Source organism: Ammospiza caudacuta, chromosome 12 (assembly GCF_027887145.1).
Source record: "Ammospiza caudacuta isolate bAmmCau1 chromosome 12, bAmmCau1.pri, whole genome shotgun sequence".
Lineage (NCBI taxonomy): Eukaryota > Metazoa > Chordata > Aves > Passeriformes > Passerellidae > Ammospiza > Ammospiza caudacuta.
This window is the reverse complement of record NC_080604.1, coordinates 5,904,261-5,924,620: the sequence shown is the minus strand read 5'-3', so window position 1 is coordinate 5,924,620 and position 20,360 is coordinate 5,904,261. Positions and strand designations below refer to the sequence as shown.

General features: G+C 44.7%; 1 protein-coding gene across 2 annotated transcripts in view; it reads right to left on the bottom strand.

The window, feature by feature from the left end:
- The window catches only part of RBM6 (RNA binding motif protein 6), a 58,824-nt gene that overhangs the window by 30,223 nt on the left and 8,241 nt on the right, over window positions 1-20,360 (bottom strand). For both annotated transcript variants that reach the window (XM_058812728.1, XM_058812729.1), the window contains 3 exons: window positions 18,881-18,970; window positions 17,817-17,886; window positions 5,467-5,540 (listed from right to left, as the gene is read on the bottom strand). In XM_058812728.1, the coding sequence (XP_058668711.1) occupies window positions 5,467-5,540; window positions 17,817-17,886; window positions 18,881-18,970 (234 nt within the window). The remainder of the gene's footprint in view (window positions 1-5,466; window positions 5,541-17,816; window positions 17,887-18,880; window positions 18,971-20,360) is intronic.

Genomic DNA, 20,360 nt, shown 5'->3' with positions numbered 1-20,360 from the left:
AAATATTTTTGGTACTTTTTGGCAGTTACATTTTACAACAAAAGCCACCCTTCTCTGCACATGGAAGGTCTCTGCAGCACACAGAGATTAAGCCAGTCCTTCCAAACAGGCAGTGCATTTATCACAGCTTCACTGCAGGATACACACATGAACACCCACACACCCAGCCCTGTCACAGGTCACTGCAGGCAGATCCAACTGCTTATTCACAGTCAAGTGTCTGCCCAGCTGCAGGAGCTCCCCACTGCAGGCTTCCATACTCATCTCCAAAGCTGACAACTCCAGTTAAATGCTGGTACAATGCAGTGATTAGTGAGACACGAGAGGGAATGAAAAAATGATTGACTCAACATGTCAAGCCTCTGTGATGTAAGCCCAGGGTGAACTCGTGACAAGGTCACACACTGAATCAGGTACAAAAAACCCCAAATCAGCTCTGCTGCCTGGAAATCCACTCATCCACTAGCCTGTGGAGAGAACTTTCCATATAGGTCAGGTGGCTCATAAAAATTCCTCCACAATGTGCATGTTTCCCAAACCATTGGGATGTTTACAGAAGAAACTGCCTAGGTACACAAACCTTTCCCTCACTCAAAGCGGAAGACTCCAACAGCAGATTCTAGAAATCCACAATCAAAAGCAGGACAGGCTTCGTGGGGGTGAGGGAGAGGAGGGGAAAAGGAGGTGTGCTAATGACACAACCTGAGCAAAACCCACACATCTGATATGCAACAAGAAAAGCAGAATATAATGCCACCTGTGAATCCAAGGAGAACAGGTCAAAAGCAAAGCCATCTCCAGCACCCTTAGCCTAACACACAAATGGATTTTCAGTGTATTTGTGGACATGCCACCACCACCCTCCACTGCAGGTTAAAGCTAAAGAGACAGAGTAACATTGTCAAGTGAATAAATGATGGATACCAGACAGCCCGTGAAAATGCATTTGAGGCAGGTGTCATCTTCCATTACAGGGGGAACCTGGCAGACTCTAGAAAAAAAATTCCACACTCCACAGTTAGGGCCATTCTACCAAAAGGAAAGCAACTAGTTTTGATGCTTGGACACACATTTTCTTTTACAAATTGCAACACACTCCCTGTAGCACAGGCTTCAATAAATACCCCAAGGTTACAGGTCACAGGAGAAGTTCCATTCTCAGGATAAGCACATGCTTCTTCCTTATTTAATTGGGAAGCCACACAGAGCTGTGGCTTGTTACTGCAAATGTTTTCAGGACAGAAAGTCCTAAGCTTTGCCTGCTTGTCACAGCATCTTGTGGATTTTAACACCAACAGCTACAGTGAAAAGCCTGTGAAATATGATCTGCACCAGCTCTGTTCACACAGAATACAGAAAGGCCCTGCAGTGAATGGATACAGGAAAATAGGCTCAGAGCAGGAGAAACACACAGTTGATGTTTCTAGTTGCACAGGAGTGGGACATGCTCAAGTGAGCACCCACCAAATCCAGTAAGAATCCCTCTTACTCTCTCCAGTAAAAAACAAGCAGGGAGTGGAGACACTGGTGTGCTCAGCAAGCTGAACAAGGACAGCACTGCAGAGACACTGCTCTGACAAGTACCAGCCTCAGTGCAGGAAGGCACAAGAGCAAGTCTTGAACAACCACTCCAGCACATGCCTGGAGAGCTGCACAATAATGTACAGTGTATGCATTTTTAAAAGTTCATGCTATAGCTCTCCTCTCGCCCTCTTTCTTATGAAACAGGAGGAAAGGATTACAAAGTTGTTAGTTACTAGCAACAAGCTAGGAAATATTCATGCAGCCAGTGTTGCTAAGTTTGAGGCCTGAGTGGATTTGGAGACAATACTACAAAGTCAATTGAGACAAACCATTTGCTCCTGAGCTCATAAAAACCCCTCTTGCTTCCATATGTATAACAACCAATTCCATTTCAGTGAAAACACTCAGAGAATTAAAATATGCAAGCAGCAGAGACAAGCTCCTTCCATTCCTGTTCCTCCTGCCTTTATGACACACAACAGTACAAAGGGTATTTCATTTCCCACCTGATTTTCTCACACCAAGTAACATGCTTGTTATGGCTGTTCTTTTCTACACATGAAGGAGGAATGCAAAAAGATCCCGAGCCTATGGCCAAGTGCAGCCATGGGATGTATTCCCAAAGCTGCTTCCAAGAAGCCAACCTGGTGCCCTCAGACAGGAGCACTACCACACCATGGGCCACACCAAAGAACCGCCAAATGCCACATCCCACCCCTTCAAAAATGAGAATAAGGGAGGGAAAATTATTTAACAAAAATCATGTGACTTAGCAGACAGAAACCTCCATTTTCCATTCAAAATAACTTTCTCCCCAACAGAAAAGCAGCTCATCACAGACAGAAAAGGTCTCACACAACTCTAGTGACAGCCACTGTGAAACAAAAGGCCACCAGGAGCATCACCAACCATGAGACTGCTATAAGGGCTGGATCAAGGCTCTGCACAACAAATCAACAGCTCATCTGCCCTGCCAGGGCAGAGCCCCCACAAAGCCAGGGGGGAGAGCCAGCACCTGGCACCTCACTCATCCAGCCCTGTGCCCAGCACCTGCATGCTGGGAATAACAGCAATCCAGAACCTTCCATTTATATTAGATGGGACCTTGGCACTGGAATCAGTTGTCAATGCAGCAATCAACGAGTCAAAGCAATTAATAAGGTGCCTGTTGTCATTACTTTAGCTGAGGCAGTTAATAACATGGAATGAAACTCTCCTGCAAAATCAGGGCAACACAAATATGGGTGTTTCCTTATCACAATGGATGTAACAGAAAAGCCCCCTCAAATCTCAGCAGTCACGTATACATGCTAAGATTTACTGAACGGAGGGAGTTGAACCTGGTAAATCTGTAGTTTGCAAGTCTGGCAATGATCTTAAGTGGGCGCTGGTGTGTGTTGAGTAAAACAAAAGGATTTCACAATATCAGAATGATACAATATAGAGATGTAGCAAATTGTTCTTCAGGCAAGGGCAGCTCAACAGGCATTAAATCGCATCAAAAATGTTGGTTTTGCACAAGCTATTTATTCCCAGCCTCTAGATGCCTGAGAAAGAGGCAGGTTGACTAGTGAGGGACCAGCATGTCACTTGCTATTTATGCTCTCACAAGTGACTGAATTTGACAGGGACAGTTGATAACCTTCTGAAAATAACTGAACTATCAAAGAATCTGCATCTTAGCTAACACAGATTTTTGGTTTTGCAGCTTGCAAAAATGCAGACTCTCAGTCTAAGGAGATGATCTTGCAACTCTACCCTGGAAGTCATTGAAGTGGAATATCTATTCCCTAGGGACAACTCATAACTCCCTTTCTGAAGATCTCTATTTGTCTCTTACTGAGAATTTTAAAGTCACCTCTTTCCTTTGCAGTATGTCAGGTACAAATGCTGCTAGGTTTTTCTTTTTTCTAATTTAGGTAATTAGAAAGGCTCTTTTTCATGTTCAATCAAAAGCAGATTAGTCCGGTTAACCTATGTGGGGTAATCCAGAAATTACAGCTCTCCTGATCAAATGCACGTAGCTTGGGTCATCCCAAACCCCACATTTCCAGCTTCTCTAATTACTAACACCTGTAGGTCTACTAAAACATGATGAAGATTGGCATATGGAAGCTTGGGAGATGATCCCTTCCAAGCACTCCATCTTTCAGCATTCATCTGCGCACACACAGAGCCAGGTATAGCAGGAAGAAAACTGGAAGACTTTCATGCCCTGTCTGTTTTTAGCACATCCCAGGTGTCTAAGGCTGAGACCTCAACTCCTGTCATTAGCAGGGAAGGGAAGCACAGGAAAGCATTCCCCAGCCTGAATGGCTGCTGTAACTGAAACTGGGGAGGTCAGTGTAAGCAGCAGTGGAACACCAGCCAGAGCTTCTTCCCATGCATGTGTGTGCAGAGATTTACTGGGCACCTGCAGGCACCCAGTTCAGTTTAAGGATTGCTGCCTACAGGCTCTCTGCTGTAGAAATGGACCAAACCTGACCAAGTTAGAACACCTGCCCAATTCTATATACTCCAAATGGGAGAAAGGGCAGAGCAGGTATCAACAATCAGAAAAAGAGGGATTCCCAAATTCCCAGATACTTGGGAATTGCTCTTGCATAGGAAGTTAATTCATATGAGCAGAAGGGTGGAGAGAATATGGAGAGGCATTCAGTTAAAAGCAGTGTCATCTATAATTATAGATTCCCCAGTGACAACAAAATAAATTGGGAATTGTAGAAACACTGAAGGGAAAATAAAAGTTGTCACTGCTGGTAAAAGTAATAATTAATTCTGGAGCCTTCTCTCTCTGTGCTCCTCACCACCACCTCGGTGGGAATGTGCCAGGCTCTTTCCCAGCAACAGAATTATTTCTGTAAAACATTTTTGTAAGTTGCAATACCTCTGTAACTGAAAATAGAGGCAAATGCAAGTGCTTAGTGGGACCTTTGAAACCCCAGCTGTGAAGACTCATTAACTGTAAGTACATTTTTGCAGATGCACAGCTCTGAATCTGACTCATAACTCTCCTCCCATGACAGCAAGACCCAGGATTCAGGTAAAAAGGCTTAAGATAATTGATATGGATCCTTACTCAGGCAAATTAGGAGGAAGAAAGCAGTAAAGAGGAGACTTAAGGGATATGGTGAAGGAAGGGGGATCAGAAGTTGGCTCTATTGAGGGATCCATCATTTGCAGTTTCAAGGCACAAGGAGGCCAGTATGAGATGGGAATCTATGTTTTATCTAACAAATTTTATGCATCTCACTCTGGTATAGGAGAAAACAGCTCTAGTTTCAAATACCAGGTAAGCGTAAAGGCCCCTCTTGAATAGCCACTGAGGATTTCAGTCATTTTGTCCTTTCAAGGGCTGGAAATGTTCAGGTTTACCAGGCTCAACTGCACATGAGGGTAGTGTCTGCAGCTCTGGGTTGCTAAAGGACAGGATAGATATGGGGGAGATGCACAATGAAGCACCTCTCCCACACATAAGGCATATGGCAAAGTGGAGCACTCAAGTCACAGCTGACTCAGAGCTGCACACGAGGGTATGCACCTACAGTCGTGTGTGTGTGTGTGTGTGTGTGTGTGTGTGTGTGTGCACCAACAGCCAGGGGAAGCATCACTGCCAGCACAGCTCTTCCCAACTGCATTCCAGAGAGCACAAAAACAGCAGGGTCAAAACCTGCAGTAGGAGTCTGTCAGCCACCAGCCTCTGAGTGAGCCAGCATGCTGACACACACCAGGGAGGAGGGCAGACCACTTGCTGTCCAGCAGCTCTCTCCTGCTGGCATTTCTAAGCCTGATAGAAGATTCTGGTAACAACATTTAAACCGCGCTGTTGTGTATTATACAAGAACAGATCTTCCTTCACAAAAACCTCATTGGCTTTCCACCACCCCACCAAAAAAAAACTTTTAAAATCTTCTAGCAGCATTGACCGAATTGTAAAGCAACCTGGTTGGCTTCCATGCATCCGATGGCCTCTTCCAAGAGTGAAAACTCCACGCAGACATAGCCATAGTCGTAACCTGGGGACAGCATTTAAATACAGACGGGAGTCATGTTAGTGCCTTGTCATACAGAAAGCCACATTAAATCATCAATTTCCCTTTCCCTCCAATGACAAGCCCTCTAACCACCACCCCTCTACCTCAGAATGAAAAAGAAAGAAACCAGGGACTAGCTGGATGATGATTAACTGTGCAGTTTACCATGAACATTAATAGTAGTGTTCCCACTTTCCCTTACACAACCCAGTGACAGTCACACCCTTTCTTAGGGCAAGAAATAATTGCTTTGCTGTTTGTTTTTTCTAAGTCATAGTGACTTTCCATTGCCAGTTTCACGTATGCTACCTTGGAGGAAGCACTCTCCAAAGTAAGTGTTGATAAATCATTTCCAAGTACCTTGCTGCAGATATATTTTATACGAATAGCCAGCATTTTAATTGGGCAATATTTCAGAGAGAACTAACACAATACCTTTGCCTTTGCTATTTTTCTTTCAACACCTGCTTACTTTTTGAAGTCCAATCCCTTGCATTATGAAAAAATGCAGCTGAGCAGGAATGAAAACTCCAATTTTCTCATTTTGGTATAGATATCACTGCACTCATAAGAGAGTGTGAGAGCTTTAAGTTTAGATTCAAGAAACTATAGAGCCTTTACTCTTCTCACTCCTTGGAAAGCTGTTATCTCCATCACTGCAGAAGGGAACCACTGATTTAACTGTGTACTCCAGCTACCTGCACTGAAATATTATGTCCCAAAGTGCAGGGTGAACACTACAGAATCTAAGACCAACTCAAGATCCATCCCTGATGTTGAAACTATCTCCAAGAACTGGAATGCTGAGGAACAACCTAAAGTCACAACCTCACCACACTCCAAAATAGCACTTTCCGGATGATCATGGGCAGAGATGATTGTACATAGGCACAAGCAGTGACAGAGTTTGGCTCCCTCCTCCTGCTGCTCTTTTGGCTGGTTTGGAACAAGAAGAAGGCTGGTCTGCAAATGATTTGTGCCACTTTAGGCACCTAGCTGTCGTGGTGAGGAGTTCTCTTCCCTTCTACTAAAGATGCACACCTCAACTCCAGTATTTTCAACCCAGGTGTGTATCTGGTTCCTACTGCTTCAGCCCCTCACCTTCCATGAAAAGGTAATTCCATGCATGCTTCTCCGAGGTAAGACATTCCAGCCTCCTGGGAAACAGTCCCCATCTCCCTCAAGCCTCTGCCTAAAAACATTTGCTGCATTCCCTAGTTTTTCCTTCTCTCTCACTTTACCATCTTTGTACTTTACCACATCAAAGACCAGACCACACAAAATTATTTCATCATCAAGCCCTACTGATTTTTTTAATCTTTTTATTTTATTCTGGGAGCTCTTTGCATGCTGTTCTAACAACACAATCCTGACTTTGCACCTTTTGCCTCTAATAACAAGACTCCAATTTGAATCTAGCACCTCTTCCACCTCATAGAGGAATTTATTCAATTTTCCCATATTATTTTAGTCAATATAATTATGCTAAATGGAAATTTATCAATCTGTGTGCTGTTCAGCTCAGTGGAAGATGCAGTCCAGCAGCACAACATCTGTGGTGGAAGGCAGCTAAAGGCACTTGACACTCGTACATCAAGTGGGCACCTGGAACTAGAGGTGTGGTTTCAGCTGGCAGAACTGACAGAACCAAATTGATTCAGCTGTTCCCACAGCATCCATTCTGCTCTGCAGTACAGCCACACCGGATCACATTTTGCAAATGAAGGAGTTCTCCTCTCTGCAGAAGGCAGCTGCTCTCCAGAAGCAGTGCTGCCCCTTGCTGGGAGACTGCTCTGCATTCCAGGCAGTCACCTCTGCTACTCCCTGCACAGTGTGCAGCCTCACGTGGTACATTTTAAAGCCTTACTCAAATCCAGAATTCTCGAGTCGCTTCTTTCCCTTCTTTTTAGAGAAGGGCTGCATGAATGATATTTGTCTGCCCATAAGGCTCCCAGTTCCCCTTCAGAGAGGATTTTTGAAAGCCTGCTGTAATCAGCAAGGCAAGATCAGAGCACTATCTTACTTCTATGTGTAGGAGACCTCGTGAGAGAAACACAAAGCAAGATTGCAGAAGTTTTCATTCTATTTGCTCTGCAATAAGAGGACATTTACATCCCAGTCCTCATGAAGGGAATGAGTAGTTTAGACATGGATTTAATCCAGCATGACACAACTGAGAGTGCAAGGCTGAATGTTATAGAGAGACACAAAAGCTCAGACACTTGGAGGAATGTACGCCAGAGGATCATTCCAAGCATTACATGGAGACAGTTAAGGGGAAGCCCAGCACATTTCTCCTTCTGCACTTTCCCCTCCTCTGCTCTCCCCCACCGAACTCACAAACACAGCAGCAATAACATGTACAAAAACAATAACCATGGGCCCCATATCCTGCCAAAATGCGGCTCCAGGCCAGACGTTCAGCTCTTGTGGTCGGCTCGCAGAGGACGCAGCGTTTCGGCATTCACTACGAGCTGTCCTTGCACAGACAGCACAGAAGTGGTGATGCAAGAAGAGAGCAGCCTGGAGCCACTTGCTGAAAACCACTGCTGAAGATGTGTGGGGGCTTGACACTTTTCCCCTCCTCCAGATCCAGAGCTTTGCATGGATCTGACAAGCACACTCAGGATGTGAGAACTACGGAGTAACATCAGCCTTGGGCGGCACGCCACCCCTGCTCTGCCCCCCTGCCCCCAGCTCCTCCACAGCATCCTTCCATTTTAGGCCATGGCAGGGAGGCAACTGAAATGGAAGCCTGTGGAACAATGGCACCACACCTTCAAAAAGCAATGGCTGCTGATTTTTCCACCATCTGCAACAATCACACTACCCAGAAAACAAACAAAACCAAGGGGCTCGAGGCTGGTTCTTAAGGGGGAGCAACTACAGAGGCTCCTGCCACCAACTGTTGTGCCGCTTCTCTGCCTCCTCCAAAGGGCTGGTTCAGCTCTGTGTAGCAGCTGCTGAGCTTGGATATTTTTGTTTCCGAAGCCTTCCCAGAGTTTGCCTGCCAGAATGCCAACAATTTAGGTGCTGTTACCAGAAGCAGGGCATGGGATTTTGATGGAGGAACAGGGCCAGGCACCCAATGGCAGCAACTGGTTCCACAGGCATCCCAAGGTAAGCAGTGCTCCCCTGTGAGTGACAGTTCTTGGAGAATACCCTCTGATATTCTTCAGGCCATAGAAGTAAAACCAAAGCAATCAAACCAGCAAAGCAAAACCACTGCAGAAGAACAGTGTAGGGTTTTTGACTCAAAGAGGCCTAACTTCACAGGCAAGGTTTCACATGAAGATATAAATCCTGGCCTCTTCACTTATTGATCAGTACAATACTACAGTTTCAGGATGCACAAGAAATTAGAATGGAGTAATGATTTGCAGAAGTATATATGATAAACTCTGTCAAACATAAACTCTGTCAAAAAGGAAAGAAATCCTTATGTGGTATTTCCCCCACAACCTCTGAGCATGCTGCAGCACAGCTACACTGTCCAAATGATTTTTCCAACAGGAACACTTGAACTTGCCCAGATTTTGGCCCTAGCACAGCCATAAAACACTCATGTCCTCATCTCCCCCTATGTTTTAGGTCAACTGTGTAAAAGCACTCTTGTACCTTATTTAGCTACTTCCTTTCAGCTGTGCAAGTCTACAGTACCACAGGCTGTGTACGACAGATGAAATCAGAATGCAAGGAGAGGGTGCACATAGATTGCAGAGGACTTCTGCTTTCCCTTAAGTGCTTCTATGTATACACAATCCTTTACGAATGCTCCCAAAGCATGCTCGGCTGTCTTCTGCACTGAAAATGGCACAAATGCTTAATACTTGGGAGCAGGGACACATTTAGAGCTCCAGGAAGCTGTTCTGTGAGCACTGGAATAAGGAACATTCTGCCTCTGAAACAGACGTGTCTTAGCAAAGTGAATTTTGACAGCACATGGAGGGTCCCTGCTAGCATGCAATAATTTGGCTAAAAATCCTGAAAGCCTGCCTTAAAATTACTGTTCTTTGGCTTCAGATATAGAGATCAAAGACTTGAGATTTAAAATAAGTCTTGTCTCTATACAGACACAGTTTCTACTGAACAACTGACACATAGTAATGTGTTACTTCACCATAGTTTGTTATATCAAAGATCTAAATAAAGGAAAACCATAATGTTGTTCTCAGAGGGGCTGTAAGCAGTGTGAAGACAAAAAAAAAATTCTCTGGAGTTTCAGAAGACCAAATGAAAAGATCCTGTAGTGACAGCAGCCCTGTCTGTGCCAAAGCAAAGATAGTTTTGGAAAGAAGGCAGGATGGCAACATGACAAAGGCAGCCAATCCAAGAGGCAACCCAGCTTCTTGATCCTAGGAATGAGTGCATCAGTTGTGCTCCTGCACGGCCCCAGCAAGCTGAGGGCATTGGGTTACCTCACATCCATGGGGAGCCACCACCTGCCTTTGCAAAAACAACTGTGACAAACCCCCAGCTGCTGTGGTGCAACACAAAGATGTCCCTTCTCCTCTGGGACAAGAAGAGGTCCCCCCTTAAAGTAACTCCATGGAACAGCTCACCAAAGGACACTACAGTGCCCTGGGCAGCTGGGCCACCTGCCAGCATGGTGGAAGTCCCTGCATCTGCCAGGTGGGCTAAGCAGCCTCAAGGCAGATGGATGCCATGCAGTCTCCTAGGCAGAGAGCTTCCCCACCATCACTACAACACTTTTGTTTTTTCCCCTAGGATATGACACAACTACCACAGAAGAAAAGCATCTGCAGTTCTGGAGACTTCTGGGATTCAGAGAGATGGCACATTAAAGCAGAGCCATGGCCAGCAGCTGAAGCAGGAGATTCTTGCTGCTTGCTCCCTCCAGAGACAGCTTGGCAGAGCAGGGTGCAGCTGAGGAAACACACGGCAGAGTTTCACCCATGCTAGAGGAGAAAGTTCTATGGCTCCAAGGGCAGCTAGAGCATAAAGCATGGTGTGACTATGAAGGACTTCTACATCCCTGAAGGAATCTGTGGTCTCACACACTGACCTCTGGGGAGCTCAGGTAATGGAGAACAGAGATTGTGCACCCTGTTCTCAGACAATCTGCCATCTGTGATTGAAAGGAAGACCTACCTCATGAGTGGGAGATTTTGGCAATGTGCCCATGACCCCACGCACAAGATTTGCCTGTTTCCTCCAAGGAAAGATGCAGGTGTAGGTCTGTTATTATTCACTCATACCAGAGTGAAAAACACTGGAGAACACAGGGCTTTCTCTGGATCTCTGTGCTATTACACTGGGCTACTATTAGGAGGCATCATACACTCAATGCTTCCAGGAAAACAGGAGCTCCTGGACATGCTCAGGAATGGCTGTACCTGTGTTTACTCAGCAGGCACTGCCTTTGCAGTGAGGATGGGCACCAGAGTAGTACCTTTTGTGCCAGGCAGAGGAAATAAATCTGTCCCACCAGTCTGAAAAGCTGGAGGGCACCCCCGCAGCACGGCAGGTACAGCAGCAATCTATCTATGCTACCACTGAAGCCAAAATCATGAGCTCTCTCAATACCAGCTGGTGGATTCTGAGCATCCATATATTTGTCAGATCTCTTTACTGCACAGATAAATTGGTCTTCAGAGCTACTAAAGCTGAAGAGCTATACTAGAATAAACAGGACAATCTGCAACAAGCCATATCCCCAGTCCCTTTCAAAGGCTGAGTGTTTACAAGCCACACCTGCTGCTGGGAAAAGGCCTGTCACTTCCTGCTGTCCCTCTGTGTAAAGAAGTACACTCTTACACACTCATTCATGACAGAGAACAACACTGAAACCACAGGAAATGAAACAGAGCTGTATTCTGAAAGATAGAGCACTACAGTCCACTCTCCTTCCTCCATCCTGAAGAACAAGACACAGAGAGGACCTGCCTGAGACAACCTCAAAGGTAGACACCAGCAGCTCCATCAACTACAGGAACTATTACAGTCAGAGCCCCAATGGCTGTCAACCATTCTTGGCCCAAGGAGGACAGTTTATACACAGCACAAAGGAGAGGAGAGAAAAAAACCCAATGTTAACACTGTACACACTGTAGTTTTATTAAAGACAAACTATCACATTATGTTTGTACAGAAACCTGGAATCTGAGGAATGTTGGGGCCCTCACTAGACTCCATGAGAGAGGATTGTGAGCTGCATACCTGGGAAGATGTTCCACCCAGGAGCTTGGTTTTAAAGTGCTGCTAATGTGAACCTGGTGTCCAGGATATATGACTTGGCATCTCAGCACAAAGTAATCAAGGTAATGTCAGTAGACTGTGCAAAGCCTTGAAATTTTGCTCCAGAGATGCAAAAGGAATGAGCACCTTTGTAAAAACGGATTCTGCATGTCAAAAAGGCTGCGAGCATGTTTTATGGATGGATGTGTTTGTTGCATTTTCAGAATAGGCCTTATAACCCTGAACCAAGGCTGATCACCATCACAAACACTGACTTAGACCAGATTTGTACTTCTATTTCCCAAGCCACCACATCACAGATAAGGAAAGAGGAGCAAGAATCCCTTTTGCTTCCAAGAGACAATGCACTAGTGCCCTGAAACCAAGCAAGGCAAGCCAAAAGCCTACTGCCCACACAGCTGGGAAAACTGGCAAGGACTGCTATTGATGACCATGGACTAATTCCAGTTAAGTGTATTTTTTGGTTCTTGGCACACTATTCTAGCTACAAGCTAGAGTCAATTGGCTCAGGCAGATCAGTGCTGGAGATATTTCCACAAGTGCTGGCAGGTGAGCCCTGCAGTCTGCAGAACTCTGCTGATCACTGGGGGATCTGACCACACCTCAAGGGGAAACTCCTTGTGTGTTACAGGATCTCCTGAGCTCAGGGATGGTCACCTCAGCTCTCAGCAAGTGCCTGAGCTCTGCATGCCTGAGTCATGGCTGATGCTGCAGTGAGCCACACAACCACCACTGTGCAAAGCACCAAGCACAGCAACAGGAGATTCTTCATCCTGTGGTGCATCAGCACCAGCCTTGATGGTGAGCCAAGCTGCCCTCTGTATAATCAGCACAACAGGCCAGATGACCCTCTGCACCACAGCATGTGCTAGAGCCATCCCACAGCAACCCACAGCGTGTGTTTGTACCAAACCCAAGAATCCAAGTCCTTGTGGCACCTAGTCCTCATCTAACTCCAGAGAGCTGGGGCCAAGCCCTCTATATGGGGAAGCCACCAGCTCATCACAAACCCACCCTTTGGAAGGGTTTCCCCCTGGGCACTGCATCACTCCAGAAAGGAAACAAAAAGGTTTTTTCTGTTTGGCACAGTTCCAGAAACACTCCCTCCCCCTGCAGATGAGCAGCTCACCTCTCCAGCCCTACCTAAAGCTGAGAGCTGCAGCATGATGGCACCTGTGACAGGAGCAGCATCTTGCCAGCATTTCTGGCCTCCAAGAGCTGCCCTACCCAAACACCACCCACAGCAAGGAAGCTAAAACCCTGTTATATGTGGGCCTGACAAATGCACAACCAGGTCTGCCTCAAGGGAAAGGTGATCTCACTGCCTTGGAATGCACTCCTGCCATGGAAAATGGAGAACTTATCCCTGCTGAGAAGAGATGCACCAATTTAAAAAAAAAGATCTGCACCAATTTTTCCATTACAAGCTGGAAACTTCTGGACTCTTAGATTATGAGTTTTAGCAAAATATAACACTGAAAAATACAATTCTGAATTCCAAAGGCTTCCTGATATATTCCTGAAACCAATGATTCACTGTTGTGATATACAAGATAGACTGCACTTGGAAGGGGGAAAAAAAGCAGCACCTTTTAAAGATTTATCTAAGGGGCTTATTAATATTTAACAGGGCACCAATGCGGCAGAGCTTAGAGAGAAAAAGCAAGATAATCCAGTTTCTTGTAGGACTTGGCCAAGGCAATTTTAAGTTTAACACAGGGAGGGATAAGGGAAGCAGTTCCAAGCACCACATAAGGGGCTGGCCTGGACAAATCAAACAGAGCATGAATGCTAGGGCAAGAAGGAGGCTGAGCAAGCAGTAAAGTACATTTAGTGGCAATAATACTTGCTAAAACACAAGCTTTTCAAAATGGAGCAGGCAGCTGCCATAAAGCAGCTCATGTTTCCAAGTGACACTACATTTCTTGGGTGTTCCTTCAGCACAGGAAGGAGCCTGTCCTTTAGCAGGAGCCACCTGTGTCCATGCGGACATTGCTCTGGCCCCAGGCATTCCTGCTGCTCTACCTGCTCCAGGCATTCCTGTTCACAGGTGCTTTGTTCCTCAGGGGTGCTGCATTGTGTTCACACATACACACCCAGGGTTCAAAAGTGAGTATTTGCAAGGGTCAAAACAGGGTTAAAACCCCAAATCTCCCAATTTTTGAAGTGCTGCACTAATTTAGAGTACATAAAGAGGCTGGGGTAGATGTCACAGTTCCTCTTGACTAGAATCCAGCTCACCTGGTCCCTCCAGGTCCACTTCAGAGCTCCTCTCCACCCTAGTGAGAGTCCATTCTCCACCAGGCTCTCCCAGCCCAGCAAAAATTCTTCTCAGTTCCCCAGATGGGCTTATGGAGTGAGCTAAAGAAGTCTTGTGGGCTGCCAGCCATTTCTCAGGCTCACTTTCCCTGAACAGCTTTCACAGCTGCTGGTACCAACACTAACACGAATCCTGGTTGGAAAACACATGTTCCAAGCTTGTCCCACTGCATGCTGCATGCAGGAGAACAATTTGAACAGAAGGCTCACTGTGGCTTGTGCTTTCACTTATAACTCTGGACACCACTGCAGTGTCCTTTAAGACAAGCAGCCCTTTAAGATAAGGCTGGCTCCACATGCTTCCTTCTCCAGGGCACATGTGAGTGATTCAGCCAGAGCTCTGTGCATATCAGACCCTCAAGATGAGATCTCAGGCTTATGTCTGACATTACTCAGGGAAGTAGAAATAAAGCCTTATGAAAATCAGGCAGGAGATAAGTTTAAAATATGATCAAAATCAAAACCAGGGCAAGGTATGTTCATGTTAGACTCCTTAAAGGTCAAAGGTGTCAGCTTCAAGTTCGTGGCAGTCAGCACTGAGGCAGGAGCGTGGACAGTAAAAGGAGGAAGAGAGACCCCATTCCATGAGCAGCCAGTGCTGTCACACACTGCACTCACACCTCCAAGGAGGGGACACCACGGTGTAAAGCCACATGAAAGCCCAGAGCCCAGCAAGCAGAGACAAGCACCTTCAGATGGGACAGGGGAGCTCACAACCCCTTCCCAGAGAGCTGCTGACAAGTCATCACCACAGACATCCACAGGAGCAGTGGGACATCCATGCTCTGCCTCCACACAAGGCTCCAGGACATCCTGCACACCAAAGCAGCTGATAGTCCTTCAGAAGGCTCCACAATCACCTTAAGGTTTGTTCTTTGCAAAGGTTAATTGGACAGACATAACCAAACACACTTGAGAATGCAAGCTGAAAGATTTAATATAGTTATTTCTGCCAAGGCATATACATCACACTAGAAGAAGCCCTCCTCCACCCAAAAATGGATTTGGCACTTCAGTCTGAACGTACAGGCATCGACTCAAAAATCTAACTGATGGAAATTACAAGTTAATGTCTTTTAGGGTAATACTATAAAGTCTGACTTTGACATTTTATCATTGTAAATATCTGCCTCTTTGATTTAAATAGAATTACTATGCCACTTCTTAAGGTCTCTCACTGCCTTGTTTAAAATCTAGCCATCGTTTCAGTTTGTGGGCTTCAGAGACAAAATAATCTAAAGAATCAACAGCTTGAATGCATACCAAAATCACACCAGGTATATTAAGAACAGAGTTCCATTCTCAGCACAGCCTTCTGTGAAAATAGACTTTCCTTCGCACATACAGGGTATGTAAAAAAAAGGGGCTTTATAAAGAAATTGAGCTGCTTTTTCCAAGAAAAATCAACCATATCTTTTTCCCCAAACCAGAAAGAGTCTTGTAGAAGATCATACAGTGGAATCATTACACTGAAGCTGCTGAGATAAGCTTTATGATAAGCATTATCTTTTTGAGAAACTGATCCAAACCTCACTTATTTTGAGTTAATTGCGTGTTATTTGTTACAGCTGTTATTGTTTCCCCCACAGCTGCAGGCATTCTTCTCTCAAACACACTCAACATGCGTACTCATGATTAATGTTATTTTTAACATTTCTGGACAGCATTTAAAAATATACAACCCACTCAGACTGGCTTAGCACGTGCTCCTCTGAGCCAGGCTGCCATTGTCCCACCGAGCCCATACAGCAGTGCAGGTGTATCCCAGAGACATCAGTAATCCTAAAGGTTTGCTTTTCATTCTTATGGATATTTACATACACACCCCATCATAAAAGCATTGTTCAGCCCATGACTGGCCTCGGGTTTCAGAGGTTTAGCTTTCCAGAAGTTAATATTAAATCATTTCTATACACTTCTCTAGGAGGAGCCAATGTGGAAAGCTGGATTAATTTTACTACAGCTTCTAGTTACCCAATTTCTAAAACAAGTATTCACAATGCAGGAAGCTTTTATTGCCCTAGACACATCCATCTTGTGCAAGAAGGATCAGAGAGCTGTTTAAATGCAGCCTCAGGACACAATGCAAAACAAAGACTTTGGAGCCTCCACGTAACCTGGAACAAAGCTACGCCGCTTAAATGACTGATGTTGACTGGACAGGGTTAAACAACAGCTTTACACAGCTCATAAAACACCACCTAATTTTAACTTCATTCTTTACCTCCCCACAATTGCCAGAAAAACTTTTTAAAAAGCCAACTTTGCAGCTGAAGAGACAGCCTGGAACAGAATGCAGCTTTTGGAGAGACAGCAGAAAACTGCAGCCCTCGCATCACATGTGAGCACCCGCAGATACCGGAGCCTCTGCACTTAACTTCAGACACTGAGTCTCATCCTCAGCAGCCTTTGAAACAGGGAAGGGGAAGGAAGAAACAGCAGCTCTCTAATGAGGGCAGTAAGTCCTAATAACGTACATGGGAAGAGACTTACAAAGAAATTTCCAGTTCAATTTGATTTATTACTGAAGTGACATGTTTCAGAAGGAAAAAAAAAAACAAAACAACTGACAAATCTCATCAGCACAGGCAAGAAAGGAGCGTGTTGCAATTATTGTGTTGCAGTCAGTGCTGTGTGGGTGACGACAGCAATACTGAAATATGCTTAGGAAAGAGGAAAGGAAGCAAGAAAGACTAACTGTGCCCCTTAAGCCCTGCTTTTTAGGCCAGATTACGTGACACAGGGATGTTCTTTAGTTCAAAGGTTCCTGAGAAGGTTGTGAAATCTCCTTTGACAGCTTCCAGAAACAAAAATACACAAATACCCCACTGCCCCAGTTTCTCAACACATTGGAAGCCTTTACATAATGAATTGACACCAAGAATTCCAGCTGCTTCATGTACAACTCATACTGAAAATATGAAAAAAGCACTGACGAATGTAGAAGCCTCTGCTCTCCTAGGTTTAAAAATAAAATTAAAATAAAATACCAGTTTCCAGGTATTTCCTACTAGTATTATCCACACCAATCCCCAGGACTCACCCTTCCTACCATCGCACATCTTTGTTCCAGTACAACTCTTTCACAAAGCAGCCTTGTAAAATATTTCTTTCTTCAGAATCCTATACACACTGATCAGAAGTACAGCAGAACTTTATTCTTTGAATGAGGAAGAACAACCAGACCCAGTATTTGGATATCTGCTTATAAAACTTACTTTGTCTTTTTATTTAACCTGTCTTCGTACCTAAGCAGGGCACCAGTTTCAGGCTACCGAAGGAGAAATGTTAGGATGGAACAGGTTTCCTGAGGACACTATTTGTGCAGCATTTGTTCCACAGTAAGACCACCTCAGAAACGAGATTTAGAACATTCCAAAAGGATTTAGTAATAGTTAAAAACAAAAATTATGGAAAAATTAACCTGCTGTCCCATGGCTTTACTCTTGATAGATATTAGAACAGCCTTAGTGCTCTTCCTGCTGCTCCTACACCTCTCCAGAGGCAGCTGGACACATGCTTTACCTCTGAGGCAGCAGTGAGTACACCCATCAATTTTGAGGCCAAGAGGACAAACTACAAAACTCACAGGGTATTTTCATTAAAAAATACCTGCAATTAGGGAATGTAAGACTTTAACCAAATTGCCTAAGAGGATATTGGTGTAAAAAATACCCTGTTGTCACCTTGAAAGTAGAAGCACTGGAAAAGCATTCTCACCTGAGCTGTAATCTTTCAGTCGCAGGTCCTTCACAGGTGTCCCATCAGGCCCTCGGAAAGCGTTGAGGATCTACAGGAAAAATAAGATCCACTTCATCTCCAAAATCAAACCTCCAAACCCAAGGTACTTGCCAATGCACATTTCTGTCTCCAAGAGTTCTGTTCTTTCTAGGTTAAGGCTGTTACAAACTGACACACTTTCCAGCAGTACCTGAGAATTAAGTTCCAGCCGTACCTGAGAATTGTTACTGAGTTTTCAAAGTATTTTTGGGTTTTGTTTGAAGAAGTGAGCACCATTTACACCACAATTCAACTGTTCAAAGGTTTATTACACTGCTTTCAGCCAGACTCAGATCAGATCCTTATTTAAGGTCAAAGATGTCCTACTGCCTTTAAGAAAATCAAAGTACAAGAGCAACTGTTATGGGTCTTATCATCCTCTGAAGGACAAAGTTCTCTTGTGAGTTCTCCTTTATCAAGCCCCAGAAGATGATCACTACAGTTAGCCCTAGCAAAAACTGCTGCATGTAGGGGTTCTCATGCCTGGAACCTTCACCAAATAAACAAAAAACCCCAAAACTGAAGTCCTAATTCATAAGAAATTGAGCTACTTTCACCATGTAGCCTACATCATTTTATGGGTATTTTTTACTAAAATCAGCAGGAACAGCAGATATCTTTTCCATCTCTGTAAGATCTCATTTAAGCAATTTCAAGTAACTAAGAACAAACAAGTTCGCTTAGACACTACTTGTCTTCTGAGCCCAAAATAGTAGTAACAATATTTGGTATATATAAAGCAGTGATGAAGTAAGGCATGTTGCAGAGTCTGGAGTCAAGGCTTCTAGCTATCAACACCCCACATGCAACCACAGGAAAACTCATCACTTCCAGAAGCCCCAAAAACCCAGAATAATCAGATAACAGGTAACATTGCAATGACTTCTAAATCTGGATTTTCCCCTGGGGAAATGACAGACCATCTGATATGCCTTAACCAGACTTCAAAGTGGTACTTTAGAAACCCTCAAGAGAAGTTTCTGGATGAGAAACATCCCACTTACATCATCCTTTGTGGCAGTTTCAGGCACTCCTCCCAGTCGAATGAGCTTGCTTGGCTTCACATACTTGGGGCAGGTCCGGTAATCTTGGTCCTTGAGTTCACACAATCAAGATGGGTTTACAAATGAGAGATGCTGGCTCACAAGATACACAAGCAGCAGCAAAATAAAGCAGGGGAAAATTCAAAGGCAAAGGCCCATAAGCAGCCTGACTCAAAGCTTTAACCCCTGCTGGAGATTCAGGGAGCTCTGGAGGAGCTCTTCACATGCTCACTGAGCTGTATAGGAAGATATAGCTCCAGGAAAATAAAATGGGCAGATCATATCTCTCTGCTTTCCAGCAGTGGGAGATTCGAATTCAATAGCAGTTATTCAAATTCAATAGAAGTTATTAACTCAGTAGTTACCACTACCTTCATGTTTGCAAGACAACTGAAGGAAAACAAAGTATATATGAGATAGTAGTACACAGGCCCACCCAAGGCAGGAGCTTCTCTCTGATCCTGCTCATAAGCAACATCCAGGGCAAAACAACAAAATACGTTTATCTGTAACCACTTCCCCCAAAACCCTCTGTCAGGTCATTTTCAGCCTGGGGACTTTCTGAACCAAATCTGGTTCTACATATTTAGCAACTCTCACTTGCTAAACTGCACTTCTCTTGGGTGTAGTGAGAGTCTTATGTATTGGATAAGTGAGTCCTGGTTGCTCTAAATGAGCTACAGCTGCAAAGTCCTTAGTTGGGCAGCAGTTGTAGCTCATGAAGGCAACTGGGATAAAAGCGGGTGGGTCTAGAGTCCAGGAGGAGCCCCTGTGAAGCCACGAGGAACTGCACAGCAGAGAGGAACTGCATGGTAGAAAACCAGCCATGAAGGTATGGACTTTAAGAATATCATAACAAGAGTATGGGACTCTAGAAATATGAAATACAATAAGATAACAACAACAATTGGTCACCCCGACGTGATGGAGGTATGCAGCCTGAAGAGCTGTGGAAAATAGGACAGCCTGAGAGCTGTAGCAGCCTGAAGAGCTGTGGAAGATTGTGTGTATTGTACTTGTGTGGTGTATGGGGCCTTTGAGTCTTGGGATAAAACATGTATTGTAAAGAAAATGAATATATTGTACTTGAGTATCTATATTGTATTTGAATACATCTGTTAGTAATAGAAAAAGGGGGAAATGTAGTGAGAGTCCTATGTATTGGATAGGTGGGTCCTGGTTGCTCTGGATGAGCTACAGCTGCAGGGTCCTTGGTTGGGCAGCAGCTGTAGCTCATGAAGGCAACTGGGATAAAAGGGGGTGGGTCGAGAGCCCAGGAGGAGCCTCTGTGAAGCCATGAGGAACTGCACAGCAGAGAGGAGCTGCATGGTAGAAAACCAGCCACGAAGGCATGGACTTTAAGAATATCATAACAAGAGTATGGGACTCTAGAAATATGAAATACAATAAGATAACAACAACACTTGGGAAATGTTTCTGA